At 32.9% G+C, this 16,789-nt stretch overlaps 1 protein-coding gene across 6 annotated transcripts in view; it reads right to left on the reverse strand.

Annotated features, from left to right (window-relative positions):
* Positions 1 to 770: 770 nt before the first annotated feature.
* LOC122521219 (spermatogenesis-associated protein 13) overlaps positions 771 to 16,789 on the reverse strand; it is an 85,517-nt gene continuing 69,498 nt past the window's right edge. For 4 of the 6 annotated variants that reach the window (XM_043641748.1, XM_043641753.1, XM_043641750.1 and 1 more), the window contains 12 exons: positions 15,100 to 15,224; positions 11,143 to 11,562; positions 10,484 to 10,586; positions 10,029 to 10,217; positions 8,476 to 8,687; positions 5,914 to 6,014; positions 4,489 to 4,805; positions 3,853 to 4,221; positions 3,364 to 3,726; positions 3,054 to 3,267; positions 2,514 to 2,756; positions 771 to 2,416 (listed from right to left, as the gene is read on the reverse strand). In XM_043641748.1, the coding sequence (XP_043497683.1) occupies positions 2,277 to 2,416; positions 2,514 to 2,756; positions 3,054 to 3,267; positions 3,364 to 3,726; positions 3,853 to 4,221; positions 4,489 to 4,805; positions 5,914 to 6,014; positions 8,476 to 8,687; positions 10,029 to 10,217; positions 10,484 to 10,586; positions 11,143 to 11,562; positions 15,100 to 15,224 (2,796 nt within the window). In that variant the 3' untranslated portion in view covers positions 771 to 2,276. Of the gene's footprint in view, positions 2,417 to 2,513; positions 2,757 to 3,053; positions 3,268 to 3,363; positions 3,727 to 3,852; positions 4,222 to 4,488; positions 4,806 to 5,913; positions 6,015 to 8,475; positions 8,688 to 10,028; positions 10,218 to 10,483; positions 10,587 to 11,142; positions 11,563 to 15,099; positions 15,225 to 16,789 lie in introns of those variants that run through there. The other 2 variants (XM_043641749.1, XM_043641752.1) reach the window with 2 other exon arrangements.

Consider the following 16,789-nt stretch of genomic DNA (forward strand, 5'->3'; position numbering starts at 1 on the left):
TATGTCAGTAAAGAATAAATATATAATTTAATATTATCGTCTCTTTTAAATTCTTTTATTCACAAGAAAGAGAAAGAAAGAAAGAGAAAGAGTGAAAGAAAGAAAGATAGAGAGAGAGAGAGAGAGAAAGAGAGAGAGAGAAAGAGAGAGAAAGAAAGAAAGAGCGAGACACGAGATATTTAAAAAATAAGTTGACCATATTTAGAGTTTGTCCTTGTGCAGTAGTATACACAAAGAAATCACATTGAAATCAATAAATTTGTCCTATAAAAATAACTCTGAAAAGAGTTAAGTCCAGCAACAAATGTATTTTTCTAATCTAAGCTTCAACGTACTAACAATTTTTCTATACAGCTTAGTTAGTAGGAATCTTACTCTCCTGACCTACGATTATATTGTCTTTGTCATATAGTAGATGCAATGCCAGAAACTGAGCGGAAAACTTATACATATATTCAGTTTATTCTTCTTCTTCTCCTTTGTATGTAAATATTCTTTTTTTTATAATCGTGCATTATTAAACCAAAGTGGAACCATAAAAAAGAAAAATTAAACAAAATATACGTGCTAAGCTTAACGATAATATTTTTCTTTTTTCCCTCAGTGTGTACTTTTGTTTTTTGACTTATTCAAGCAAATATGTGTAGAAATTGATCGAACAAAGACATTTCTTTAAACATATTGGCAGTGTTGAGAACTTTCGATCGGTGAGAGCAAATCTTTATATGTTTTTGTATTTATTTATTTATTTAATCTTTATATTCTTTATATTTCGAACTTGTCAAGTTGAAGAATTTCATTTATTTAGACTTTTGATCTCAAAGTTCTTTACCGTTCAACCGATTTCTATTACGAATCCTTGCGTTCTGTACAAGAGTAGAAAAAATGTGCAGATTCTTTAGACGGTCTTCGTGTAACACGAGGGCTTTGATATGCGTACTATATTTACATACCCATTGATATATATATATATATATATATATTTTTTTGTTATTATTGGCGTCATATTCCAAAGTTTTCACCAATAAACTCAAAGTGTTTCTTTGTTATTTGACATGGAAACATAATTATGAGCCTTTTTTAAAAGTGTTCGTTCAATCGCCATTTGAAACTACCATGAGTATTATTATTACATAGTTCACATGGAATAACATTCTACATTTAACGAGGCAGTAATAAGAGTTACAAAGGAGCCCGTTTGAGAGATGTCATCTACGAAAGACCTTTAACCACGTTCCGCAATAATTATTTCCACTTATACAAGCGCATATCATATTCATATCAGTCTTTCATTCGTCATAATAAAAAAAACATTTCTCGACGATCACACTCTATATGCATCTCGTATGTAATCAAAGCCATTCCTTCCGTATTAATAAGATTAATATTGATCATTGTCGTTATTAGTTTGCAGATACAAGTGACTAGTACTTTCCCGTTTAGTATTTTAAAAGCATACTATTTGATTATTATTATTTTCTTTTTTTTTTTTATACATTTACTAACTATCACTATAAGTGATCTTATTCTTCTAGCTTATTACAGTTTTTCTCTGGCAATAATATATAATTCCTAACTAGTCTTTCAAGCGATTCTACACGTCCAATTAGAAGAATCTTTCATGTTTATCAACTTTGGTTCGATCAAGAACTTTAATGTACAGTTAAGATATATATATATATATATGTATATATATGTATCTACATATCGGACTTTTTAATTATTTTTATTACTAATTTTTTTTTTGTTTTTAAGCAAAGTGCGTTTTACCGGAAGGAATAGTTTAAAGAGCAAATAGTTAGAGCGGTGGTGCTTGTCGAAATACGTTCTTGTTCAGCGAGGCAGTGAACGAAAAGATCATTGACATTATAGATTTGCTGTCATTATAATTATTTTTCTTTCTTTTTTCGGAATCGTAGAATAATAGTTTGATGAAGAACAACAGTCAATCAATTTCACTACAAAGATGTTATTTATATACGAGCTAGTCCTTCTTTATTTTATATCGCGGCTGTACTTTGATTTTCTTTTGTATATGCATTTATATTTATATATATATATATACTTTTTCTTAGTACAGCACAACGAATCGTAGAGAAAATTTTGACATACCTTCGTACCGTACATTCGATGAGCGCTGAAATAATGCCAATAACTTCAAAAGATCGACTTCAAATTTCAAGTTCGATCGTGGATGAAGGATTATTATTAAAAGCGCTTCTCGTTGAAGTGTTTCTTTTTTACAAATCGATGTACGGAACGAAGGTGGGCCTGTCTCAGGACGGTTGAGGTCGTGCATTTTTCTTGCTGCTACCGAACGTAAACCAGATACCGACTTTACGGCCCAATGAATTGGTTGCGCCTTGTGCTACTACGTTTGATACGTCGTACGTTGGCTCTCTCTTATATGATTTGCCTAAAAGAACAGTTTAAATTCAAGATTCATCTAGTTTTCCTTTCTTTCTTTCGTAACGATCAACATTTTTACATATAAAAAAAAACAGTTTGCATACTCCGAGGTTTTACGGGTGGCCTGATTCGTTGTCTGTTTGCCGCTAATCTGGCGAGTTGCCGAGCAGCAGCTGGAAATTCCAGTCCATCGTTCCTATCTTGTGCTACCAGTCGTCGTTCCTCAGCCATTGCTACCAACCAACGATGTTTCTCTTCGGCCGTACGACAACAGAACAATAGCCATTTGTCTCTTACGCAGCTATATACTTTCAAACAATGCCTAACCGTCACACCCAATTGATGGTCTGTGAGAATATTATCATTTATCAGAGACATTAGAAAATTTGCCCTACTAAAAAGATATATTTCTATTTATTCGATCAAAATTAAAAAAAAAATTGTATATACAATATAAATAATAATTTGTCAGCGTTTATAATAAAGGCAAGACTGTATCAAGAATATAAATTGATACAGGATATATACGTGATATTTTATTATAAATACTGATCATTTATTTAAAATAGTAACGAAAAAAGTAAAAAATACTAATCCGATGGATAGGAGTTTCTCTCTCCAAAATATATTATAATAAAATCTACCTTTTCCGTCCGGCACGTCGATGACTTCGCTCGTATCGAGATAAATACGACCCTTGTAAACGTAAGTGTTACGTTTTAAAATATCTTTCTTACAATAGACGAGCTGATGATCGAAGAGGAAAAGCGTGATGTTGTTCGTCCACATACCAGTGGTTACTCGCATAGCGTCACCTTGATAAATCAGTTGAGAAGAAACTTCTATGAGATCTTCGCCCTAAAGATCACACACACACATACATAATAAAACGTCGAAATAATAATAAGTTAAGAAAAATATAAAAAAGGATAATTGTCATTGAATCAAACGTACTTCCCATCCTTCGACCCTAAGTTGCCAAGCAGCCAACTTCTCTAAACTTTCCATTCGTCTTTTCCTTTCGTTAATCAATACAGCAACGCCTCGCATAGCTTCCAATGCTTCTTGAATTTTATGATAATCTGGATGATCCGCTTTCGTGTACTTTAACAACTCCGCCAACTGCAGGGGATACTTGCATATCCGTTGGACCGGCGTAAGCAAGTATCCATCCAAAGGTATCTCTATCAGACCACGCATTAGTCTGCAAGCTTCGAAAAACTTGCTATAACGATTGTGCTGATAAAGTTCCTGCAGTGTGGCGGTTGCCATTGGATGGCTGTTGCAATATTCGGAATACATTCGAAAGCCTGCTCTCTGAAAAGAAAATGAACATGGAAACGTTTAAGTTTAATATCTTGATAGACATTTCTTGATTTTACCGAAGTAGTTCGAAGAAGGGAAGAGGACAAGGAAATCAAATGTGTCACTTTGCTTACTTACATGTTTGAGGAAACACTCGCCAACACAACTCTTGTACGGTGAATTCCAATCAATACGAGATTCCAAATCCTTCAAAAATTCTGATTGAAAGTCCAACAGTTCTTCGATATTGATAAAGATCGTTTCTATTTGTTCCTCGTTGAACATATCTGTACGTCTTCGACACTCTGCTATATATCCTTCGGTAACGTCCCTTAAAATCTTCACGAAGTCTCTCTCAGTTTGGACCAATTCACGAACTACGCTTGTCCTAACTTGTTCATTCGATAGCAACGACACGCTTGTACGTCTTCTTTGAGAGTTCGATGTACCTCCAGAGGCTATCGCGGCTAAACAATCTTCGACGGTGTCTTCTTGACTTACCCGCAACTGTAATTGATATGTCACTGAACAAATAACGTTTTAGAACATCGAAGTATTTTAACACTAAATCTACCAATAGTTTATGTATCGAACATCTCCAGTATATTCACATTAGTTACAATTGAGTACAGAATTTGATCAGAAAATTTCAAAATTGCTGCGTTTGATACTCTAATACGTTTAATAATATTAATACAATGACCTTTTCTTTTCTTTCATTGTAATGAGTCTATGGTTATTATCAAAATGATTAAAAGAAAAATGTAAACCTACCCTAACGAAAGCAGCAGGAAACCAGCCACGTTCTCCTTCACAGCTACCCCACCACCAATCCTTGTCAACCATATCAAGCACATCGATGAGGTCACCAGCCCGAAAGGCTAATTCTTCTGGTTCCATAGCTACGTGATCCCAAACAGCTTCTGCCAGAACGACCATCTCTTCGTCCATCGTCTGCTCAAAAGATTTTTTTCTGTCCGTGAGCGAGGCGATGGATGACTCGGAATCAGACATCATCTCGTCGTCTGAGGTACCACCTCTACCATCCTGTTCATCCTCGGACAGGACATTTCCACCGGGTAATCTCGCCCCTAGATTACAGAAAGATCGATGCATCAGTTGATAATGAGTGTTCAAGGTTACACGTGATTTCTTCTTCATACAGTGCTAACTCCTTTAGCTTCGCTTCAAAGAAGACGTAATTTTAACTTCCTAGGAGCTCCTCTCTCTCTCTCTCTCTCTTTCTTTCGCTTTGATTGGTCTTTTTCCACGTCCAGCTCGTCCTGCTCGGTAACAACGGGAAAAAGATGAAGATCAATCTTTTTTCCTCTTTTCTTTTCGTTCGTTTTCTTCACCACCTTTCGTCTTTCTTCACTTCGATAGATCTATCACAATTGGAACGATCTAACGGTTCTACAGTGCAGCTTTGCGAACAGAAGCGTTTCAACGATTGGGTACAAATGAGTACGAAGCAATGTTCTTTCTTCATTTTACGACACGATCAAATGATATATATAAAATACAGGTGCGGAGCAGTTCATGACGATGTGATTTCTCTTTACTAACAATAAATGCATTCGGTTTAAAGAGAGCGACGAACTTTCAAAACTGTGACTCTTCTACTCAAGGTGCATGCAAACTTTGGTATTTATTTTTGCAATTTTTAAGGTATCTATCTATTAGGGGTAGCAATTCATTCGATACCAATTAAACAAATGTAGTATTTATTTATGAAGTGATCATATATCTGTCATTCTTCGAAATAATCTCCATTATTATCGATAGATATCTCTGATCCATCTTTCAGGCAACTGCGTAATTCTTTGACGAACAAAACAGGGCCATTTTGATGTAATGATTTTAAATATCATGGTAATGAATTAATTGCTACACTTAATAATATCGAGTACTTAGCACTGATAGGAAAAAAAAGTAGAGATAATTATTGTGCATTGATTTAAACAAAAGGCAAGCTGTTAGAAGGAAGGATAAAACTTTCAAATGGAACATGGTTTTCATCAAACACTATTTTACAGATAAATATTTGGGCAGAAGTGAGAGGAGAATGATCATTTAAGCCATATTTCAACTACATATTGAAAACGTAGAAAATAGTTATGCTTCCTGTCGGTTGGAAACAAACTTCTTCGTTTACCGATTCTTCGAAGATACCTGATTCGTGAATGGTTTTTCTCTTACCTGCAGTTTTGGTGCGCATCAAGGGTGAAAGCTGATTGATACCCAGTGGCTGACTAAGTGAGCGCCTCAAATTTGTCCGAGAACTCCTCCCTTTCGCGTTACTGAGACCAGAATAAAGCTTAGATTAATAGTAGTTAGGTAATTCAATCCCAAGCATGGGCTTTTTTTATTCATTTTTTTTCTTAATTTTTCTTTAATCTTTTTTTTTCTTTTTTTTTCTTTTTTTTAAATTATTATCTTAAGTTCGGGCGGAGGCTCAACAAGCGTGTGTTTTTACGTGTAAGCATCGATACAACATTCAGCAACGAATTACGATAGGTAGATAGTATATTTATATGTGTATATATACATATATATATACATATATATAAATATATAATATGTCCATACATATATACGCACGACAAAATTTATATTGTATATCTATATATATATATATATATATATATATAATCTGTACATACGTAGGAACTGTCCTTTCGAAAATGTACGCCTCGATCATCTTTTTGCATTATCATTTTGTTTCTCATCAAAGAGGAGTTCGGAAAAATTACTCACAACTATATTACAACGTCACTCGGATATTTCTACTGCAAGCAATTCTAATCTACAATTCGGAATGGTACACTGGTGAGAATCTTCTTCTTTTTTTTCTCTTTTTATTATTATTATATATATTCATATACGTTTGTATGTCTCTTATCACACACACATATATATATATATATATGTATATACAGGGTGTATTAGCTAATATAGAATTATCTAAATATTTAATTATTCTTAGTTTACAATTGTATAAAAAAAAAACTTCAAAGAAAAATAATTACACCCTGTATATATACAGAAATCGAGACGACGATGACGACAATTTTTTTCGATATAATAATAAAACTTAAATAAAAAAAAAAGTATTTTTTAATCGTGCATGGAGAGAAACAAAGAAAGAGAGAGAGAGAGAGGGAGAGAGAGAGAGAGAGAGACAGAGAGGAAAGAAAATAAACAGAAAGGAATAAAAAGAAGACAGATAAACGAATAAATTTTCTGTCTCCTCACTGATAACGAAACAAACGATCGAAGCGTTCACTTACGAAGGTACTACGTCCTTACTGGTTACGTGTTACGCGTGACAGACCAACTTTACGAGGAAAATTAAAAGAAGGTGGTTTGTTATAATACCCGTCTACCTACCACTAGTCTCCCTCGATTTACTGGAAAGGTTCGAGAATAAAAGAAATGTCAATTTTGCGAAGGACATTTATAATAGATATCTGGGATTTGATGGTTTGTTTGATATAAGTTAGTCGCGATTTTAGTTTATGTTAATGATCCTTTCTTTCTTTTTTATTTATACTTTTTTTCTTTCCATACATATATATATATCTATACATATACATATACATATCAATAAAATCATATATGTATATGTATATGTATATGTATATGATTTTGTTTTTCTTAATTTTCTTTTCTTTTTCTTATTAAAAAATTTCTTTGGCATGTACGAAAGAAAGCAGCGGCCGATCTATGATGAGCGCATTTATTGAGAAAAAAGAAATAAGATTCAGCGTTTAAGTAGAAGTGCACATAACAAGCTAATCGTAAAACTGCGATCAAAGCCTTTACGAAGGGTGTTACAGTTAAGTGAAAAAGAAAGAAAGAAAGAAAGAAAGTGAGAGAGAAAGAGAGAGAAATAAGTAAGTACTTGGATATTAAAAAATAAGAATACAAAGATTTTTAACGAACATCGTGTAGAACTTTTCTCCGATAAATACATTATTCGATTAAACTTTTTCATTTAAATGCCTCACCCTTAGTATAGAAGAAAATTACAATGTATATATATATAATATATATGTCTATACTGTAGTTTTTGCCAATTAGCAATATCAATGCTAAGGCTTTTTAACAGCGTTCAAGCAAATGCTACGTAAAAATATAAATAAGATTGATAAAAAACATCGTTTGATAATTCCAAACTATTAATTTTCAAATATAGTATTGGATTGGCCAATAAATAATATCGAAATTTGTAATATATTGTATACATTTAAATAAATATCGTTAAGATAATTTTTTTAGTGAAAATCTGAAAAGTATTTTGTCTATATAAATAAATAACACTATGTGTAGAATAATTTGTTTTAGAGAGTCATTTGTTTATCGATAAAAATTTCAAATATTTTTTAAATGAATATTTTTGATATTAATATTTTGCGAGATTACTAATTAATAATATTTACACATATCTGGTATATATTTTAATTATTTTTTATTTTTATATCGATCGTGCCAAATATAAATGAACAAAATTTTACGTAGCAGGTGCCAAAAGATCAGGCCGTGCAGCATTACTCTTATGTGTACGCATGTATACATAAAAGAATGCTCGTTCGCGAATGGCAAGAAGGTATAGTAAATGATGCGTACGCGATCGAAATACGATATTTTGATGAGAAAGAAAAAAAGAAAGAAAGAAAGAGAGAGAGAGTGTGAAAGAAAGAAAGAAAGAAATATAAGATTGAAGAAAGAAAAGAGACAGGTAAATAAAGAGAAACTTACCTTCTCAGTGTAACGATGTCATGGGAAGAGTGTCTTGGGCTTAATCTTGGGGGTCTGCTTTTAATCGGTGATGGTGTTGAGAGCATCCTTCGATAATTGTGAATATGACTATATCCTGATCGAGTATCCCACTGTAGTAATCTTTGTCCACCAAGATCACTGTTAGCCCTACGTACGTGTTGATGTCTTGACGCACGACTCTGTAAGTCGGCCTGAAAAATATAATCGTCTGTATTTTGTCAACACATTGGATTTTTTCATTTGATATCTTTTTAATCTCTATGTTTTTAGATATTCAATTAATTTACAATGAGAATCTAATGAATTAAGTAGTCGTTGTTTCGTTATGAAATTTGTATTACGGCGAGTGATTAATGATAAGATGATATCTCCTAACGTTTGATAATAATTTGATAGTCTACATTTTTTTTCCCCCTATTATTTCTATATATTCATATTTTTCGATAGACAAAATTTGTCCCAAAAGTAGTTTTTCGTGTATGAAAAAATTCAACAAATTTTGTTAGTCAAATATTTCGAGTGACAATGAAATCGTCGTAGTGGCCTATACTTTTTTTTTTTTTTTTGGAATATAATAACACTAATCAGAGATTCAATGAACAATGTAATATTGTAATTTTATAAATAAATCAATATTTGATTTTTACTATTGTTTTTCTTTTCTCCATAAAGTATCTTTTGGGACTTATATAATCATATGTAAAAACAGTCATTTTTAAAGGATGATAAATAGAACAAAGTCAAAGTGAATTCGTTTAAAATCACGTTTGAAGAAATTTGATCTTAGTTAGTTAGTCGTTCGAAGAAATCGTTATCAAAGACGTCTATTGATGAAAACTACCTTGGAAAATTTCTATAGTTGTGGGATGTATGTATATGTTTCGCGTTACTCTTCGATCGGCGCTCGTTGAACGGCGCACAACGCAACTGTGACTCTCGCGATATCGACTGACCAGAACCATATATGGGGTCTCTCTCTCTCTCTCTTTCACACACATTCTCTCTCTCTCTTTCTCTTTGTCTCTCTTTCTCTTTCATGTATCCTCCTTGTATCCTGGTTCATGCGATATACGTTATATTTTCGTCGTTGCTTATCTGTGTCGGTTGTGATCCGCACGAGTATATGGCACCGGAGAAACGCGGATGATACATCCAACAACGTGTTATCATCAACAATGACGAGATAGGACACCGGGATCTATGCTTGTTTAAAATTTAAACGAGTCCGAGAGCAAGGACAATGTCAATCGTGATTTCTCTCTCGTTGTACGTGAGAGTTCCGCAGTGTATATATATAAAGAAGTTGGTTATTAATCTAACGTACGACTCCGGTTGTGCATTTTATTATTTTTTTTGTATTTATTGTTGAATTATTTTATTCTTATTATTACTAATGACTCAATTATGATAAATGTTTCACACCGATTGTATAGATAATGATTATTATTTATATGAATATGAAAATATCTAAAATATGTATAGATGATATTAACATTCTCGAGAGATCTTCACTAATCAGCAACAATTTTTACCTTAAACTTGTCTATCAGTATCTGGTTGATGAGCTCGGACTGGGGTCTTGATTTATCGGCAACTCGCCTACGAAGGGCCGGAGGGCTGTCCGTTTCATCTTGGACGTCGGTGTCGTGGGATTCGGAGCTATCGCCACCCCCCATCGTTCCTCCACTACTGCCCACAGTCAATGCTCCACCAGATACCATCTATAGTACGCCATACACAATTCATTCCACAAGAGACAGATATTCTTTGACCAACCCATTTTCTCTCTCTCTCTCTCTCTCACTCTCTGTCGGCTTGTTCTTTTTTTTTTTAATTTCTCTTTCATTCGAATTTCTTGGAAACATTTAACGCGAATACTATTTTTTACGATTTTCCACGAACTCTTTCAGGAATACTTTTTTTTTTTTTTAATAATAATTATAATAATGTTTATATTGGAAGAAGCTATCTCGGTTAAAATCTTTACCTCTATTTGTATTCCACTGTCTCCGCTGTTGCATTTTGCATTACGCGCTGCCTTGTTACTCTTTTTCCTTTCCTTACTGCTCCTCCATACCAAAGGACCAAATCTGTGAAAGAGGAAAATACGAAATACTAAAGTTATTCTTTTATATTTTTTCATAAAAAAAGAAATTTTTGTAATCTATTTCTTATATTCAAAAGAACCAAAAAAATACTATCTATATTAGACAAATAATCGGGCTATTTATTACTTTATATTTGATGCCAATTTTTCTAATTACTTATTTTTTTTCTATTTAATTACGTTTAAACGATATATTTATTGTAAATGGGTGAAATTGAAGTACTTAAATTAATCATGAGAAAATAGCAAATTCGAATTTCAATTTGGAACGTAAAGGAACAGAAACCGTGTTCGAAATATAAACTATGCTTTCGGTCAAGAGACAATTAGTAAACGTAGAGTTTCGCATCGATTCCAGATGTTCTTTAATTATTGATAATAATTATTTGAAGGCCATTATTGAAGCAAATCCACGCGAAACAATTCGAGAGGTACTAGAAGAACTCAATGTTCATGATTCAATAGTTATTCGATATTCGAAACAATTATGATTTTTTAAATTTGATACGAATCTAAATAAATTCATCGAATATACCAACCGGAACTTTTGATCATTGCCAGGATCGTCCTTGTGTTGTGAGCTTTGTTCAGATGACAATATGGTTGACGTTTCCCTTTCTTCTTCTTCTCCCAGCTGCCCGGTAGTTCTTTCATTCTCTTCCACGGGACATTCACCCTCCGTACTTTCTTTACTTCCCTTTTTGTGGAATCTTAAAGAAAAGCTCTTTCGAAATTTTTGTAGGACGCTTTCCTGTTGACTCTGCGGTGTACTCGTACGGTGTGAATTTTGTCCTGAACCACCGCCAGAAGTTGTGATCACGTTCGACGAATTCAAGGTCGAAGGATCCTGAAGACGAGAATGAGTAACCAATGGTATTGTTGCTTCCGTCAAAGGATGTTCCGTTCTTGTTTGGTGACTGCGTGTCCCATCACTTTCTTCATCACCTGACCACTGTCGACTGAAAACAAAAACCGGATAGAAACACAGATTTTATTTGTGAATTATTTAATTCGTTATATATATATATATTTTCTTTTTTATTATATTAAATTATTAAGTAAAAAGTTATGCGATAATATTTATTAAATTTTAATATTTATGATTGATTAGTTTAGTTATCTTATATGACCTGTAATGTTATTTGTTCATTTTAAATTTAATATTATTATTGAATGAAACGACGAAAGAAAAATCTTTGAAAGACGTTGAGAAGATAAACCAATGGCGTTCTTCGATTATGCACGACCGCAGATGTTACGAGTATGACTGATGAAAATGAAATAACGGAAACGACAATTCCTCGAGACGAAAAAAAAAGAATTTAAACGCGTCGGGTCTTCGAAAACGGAAACCTGTGGTCGCCGAAGCAGAATTATTTTGCAAGTGGAAGGTGTTGTGTTACCAGTTTGATTATTAATCCGTGGTCTTTGAGTGTGAAATACAGTTCTTGAAGCTTTCAAAATTATTTTCTACGATTTTAGAGATTTCTAAGATTTTTATTTCTTATAAAGATTAAAAGTAAAATGTAATCGTTTCTCAGATGCTTTTCATTATTCCACGCGTTTACTATCCACTAATACACTTTTACTTTTTCATTATTGTTTAATACTTCGTTATTTTTTTGAGCAAGTAAATAACGTACCACATCATAAGGAAAGTCGCCTTAAACAAAGTTATTCTTCACGAGTGGTCCCTATACTAACAGCTTAGTTATTTCTCATAAATTTGACAACATCCTGACTTTTAAAAAACTTTACTTGACTTTTGTTTTATATTTCCTAGTTTCAAATATATGGTGGGTATATATATGTATATATTAATATTTATTATTCTACTATATCGATTAATTTTTCACTTATTGTTAATAAATAAAATCAATTTATAATAAATAATAATTTAATCACAATTCGAACACACTATTATTATCCAAAAACACTTGTCACGAATTTTTGCACGTTTTCAATCACAAATCATACGATAACGATCAAATTTACACAATTTGATTTTTTATCAAATGAGAAAATTTTAGCGTACGTTCCAGACAGGAAGTGTAATGGGCTGCGAGTTGCAAGCGACTGAACCTTCGTAGTAACAACACAACGAAGATAGGTATTCATACCTGCAGTTCACACGTATACTTACATCATCTTCCTGTATTTGTAAGTAAACGTGTGTGTGTGTGTGTGTACGTAGGTGGATCGCGTGTTTTCTCATACATAGACATATGTATGTGGATATGTGTATGTGATACTTCTTCCGAGAACAGATTTGAAGGGTCGCTTCAGGTATAGGACCACGAAGGGATGCTGCTGCAGTCTACCTTCATACATATATCTCTCTCTCTCACTCTCTCTCTATTTCTATCTCTATCTCTCTCTCTCTTTCTTTTTATTTTTCGTTCACATACATTCTTCTTTTTTTACCTCCTCTTTTTTTTTCTTCCTCCTTCTCTTTCAACCTTCGAAAGATGCGGGTGCAGAAGCACCGTTTATTCCCTTCTTCCTCGGTCCCTACAAAAGATACCCATTTATCCTTTGTAGTGACATCTCGGTGCCCCTTTCTCATCCCCCTTTTCCTCTTTTAATCGGCCGATTTTTTATTCGAAAACATCCTCAGTTATTCTACCAGTAATCGGGACAAGATTCGATTTATCTTTGGTTACACGTTATCATAGGTGTCGACATTTTTATCGAGTTATTTTCTATCACATTGATTTATTGTGCTACGATAAAAGTTTAAGTGAATAAAGAAATAAAGAAAGAGAAAGAATGAGAGCGAGAGAGAGAGAGAGAGAGAGAAATGACTAATGTATTATATTATAAATTATTATACAATATTATGTGAAATATATAATATTATATATAATATATTATATGTTATATATTAAGCATATATAATACATTATTATACATATACTATACATTGTTATAATATTATAGATTATAATGAATTTAAAATGGTTAAAATAAATGAAAAATTGATATGGTGTTAATTCATATTCGAATTATAATTAAAATTCGGAGAAAGGGGTATCAGAGGGGTGCGTTCAGCAGTGTAGAAAGTCGATGGACTCCAGGTAGGTCAACCGAAATAACATCTTTACTCGTGACTCGGCAAACAACCCTCTCTATCTCTTTCTCTCTCCCTCCCTCTCTCTCTCTTTCTCTATTTCTCTCATACTTCGGTGTGCGACACATCCAAGAGGTCCCGGGATCATGATGAGAAACGAAAAACGCGAGGAAGCACGTCAAGTACGAGGTCAAAAAGCCTTTGACATTTTCTACTCTCAAATTTTGTGTATGTGTGTGTGTGTGTATGTGTATGTATGTCTCTCTCTTTCTTCCTCCTTTTCTCTCTCTCTCTCTCTCTTTCTCTTTGCCTCCTTCTTTCACCGGGTGTTTATAAATGATGAATAATATTTTATATTTATAATAATGTTTTTTTTCTTCTCACCAGTTCATAGTATACGTTTTCTTTTCTTTTTCGTTTAAATGGATTCAAAGTCAATTGTAGGTATGTAATGTATACACGAGTTTTATATTTAAAAAGTAATTATTTAAAGTGTAAAATTCAAAGAAATCGAAAATGTAGAAAAAGGAAAATTATTAGGACAACTAAAATTGGGTGTTAATTCAAACTGTAACTTTTGATGATTTATTTTGCGAAAAGAAAAAAAAAAAAGAAACGATCTTCCTACGTCAATAAAATAATAATAATTTGATTAACATTCTTAATGTGGTAATCATCATTTAATGAGCACTCTGTCTCTATTAATAAATTCGTATTACTTAAGAGCTCAATTTTTTATACCGAGTAATTGAGTAAAGCTGTTAATATTATCGATAATTAAAATCAATTATTTTAATTGTAACTTTACTTACTTTTTTTCTCTATATCGAAAAAGATAGTACAAAGATAGATAGAAAAAAAGAAGTGTTGAGAAATAAAAGCACGAGGATGATAGAGTGAAAGAAAGAATTTGTTATTTTCTTTTTATTCTATTCGAGAAAGAAGAAAATCCTGAGGAAGGGTCTAGTTGGAAAAACTCTTGTGAAAAATTCAAGTGAAGTATTTGAAACTTTACTCTTCTCTCTTACAGCCTTTTTACTTTTTTACAAAATTCTATCGTGTCGTCTTTGACACGTGATTTTCTTTGTAAGCAGGTGAGAAGTCTACTCACATATGAGTAGACAAAAACAAAGGGTTGATCTTTATTACACAAATATACATACACACGCACACACATGCGCTTGTACACACATACTACATTGTTAACGTATCTTCAATTTGAACCGTATTTTTGAATCGTAACAGTAAATTATTCGGGCGTAATATTTGAATGCTTTTTTTTGTTAAATATTACCGAATATTACCCAGCATAAATATTAACTAATATAATTGAGTGAAAATATTTCGAATTTTCGAATAGACTTGACGTACTTTTATTGAGAAAAAAAAAAAGAAAAAATATGTTTAAAAAATAATTGATCATTACCTTTCGTGATCTCGATCGAGCAAAGCTGGAGTACTGGATGCTTTGATACGTCGTTGAGTTTTGCTGATTCCAGGTATTCGTCTTCGATCTTTTCTACCGTGACTGGCATACTGATCGTGAAGAGGCTACGAACAAATAAGAAAACATATACACGTATATTATTACACGTATAGATATATTTTTTCTATGGTTATACATACTGGTTTAATAATTTTAAAACACTTTTGTCCTTATATTTGTAATAATATATCAATACTGTATCAAAATATGACATAATTATGTACGTAAATACAAATGACCTATTTAAAATATTGACAATATTAACATGTTCCGTGCCAAGCCATTTTTGCCTGACTTGTCGTTCAAGCCATTTGATGTTTAGTGCATTAAATAAATATGACTACGTGTACCACCGGTGGTACACGTGGCCTGATGGTCAAGTTTAACGTGTATCATAAATGGTACACGTGGCATGGAACATTGAACAAAATATTCATATAAGTTATGAATGCTGACCTAAAATAAAATAAAAGTGCTTTTCCTTTTTACGATATCTGACTTTGAATATATTAAAAAAGAAAAAATATAAGAAATAAAGAAAAAGAGAGAGAGAGTAAGAGTAGGGGGAACAACTTGTGGAAGTAATATGTACTTGAAAAGTCTTTTCTTATTTTTCCGAACAAGATGCTCGTAAGAATTCATTGTGAAACTCTGCTGCCTGCATGGCCGAGTTCGACAACCTTATTCTCTTCTTCAACGAGTTTGGACCATATTTCATATCGTGGTTGGTCGAGGGGTGAGGGGGTGTGGTGATACCATGGTACCAGTGGTACCGGTGGTCGTGGTCGAGGGGTAGTGGTGGTGGGGTGGTGTTGGTGACGAGGAGAAGGGTGGTTTCTAAGCGAAGTCGAGGATCACTTGACTCGTCGAGCACACTGCCATTGTTCGAGTTAGGTGCAAAGCAAAGAAGCTTCAACGGACCGAAATATCTCGATGCCCGTTGTGTCGTATGCTCTTAATTACGAGAACCGCCACCATTTTTTTCTTTCTCACTCTACCTTTTATTTTCTTCTTTTCTTTAAGTTTCACTCTCTTTCTTATTATTATTATTTTTCTTTTTTCTTTGCTATTCTTCTCCCCTTTTATTTTTATTTCTTCGTTCAAATCGGAACAATGAAAAATTGATCGAAACAAACTATTCTTACGAAGTTACGCAACATTTGATAGAAAAATCTTCTTGATTATAATTATCGTTTTAAATAAATAAAGAAAGATAAATCAAATAAATAAAAATAATATTTTCTAAAAATATACCCTCGACACACTAGGAGGTACGGATGATGATATCGGTCAAAGTTCACCGATCTAAACGAAGATTATCTGTCATTAATCTTTCAAAGAGATAGGGGAAGGGGAAAGAACGATAAAAAGTTCGTGTCCTATATAAAGATTATTTTGAAAATTTGATAGGAATTTTTATAAAACTCATCAATAGTACACGTTCATTTGAATATTGCTTATAAATTAATCACAATTGTGTGTTATATTATATTTTCTTCGTTTCGGATGTTAAATATCCATAAAATCGTTGCCTGTCATTCGTTACTAGTATGTGTGTATATGCGTGTATCCGTACTTCGAAATGTTTCATATACCTCTATTTACTATTAACACACATCACACACACACA

This window comes from Polistes fuscatus, unplaced genomic scaffold, assembly GCF_010416935.1.
Source record: "Polistes fuscatus isolate 324 unplaced genomic scaffold, CU_Pfus_HIC Scaffold4, whole genome shotgun sequence".
NCBI lineage: Eukaryota > Metazoa > Arthropoda > Insecta > Hymenoptera > Vespidae > Polistes > Polistes fuscatus.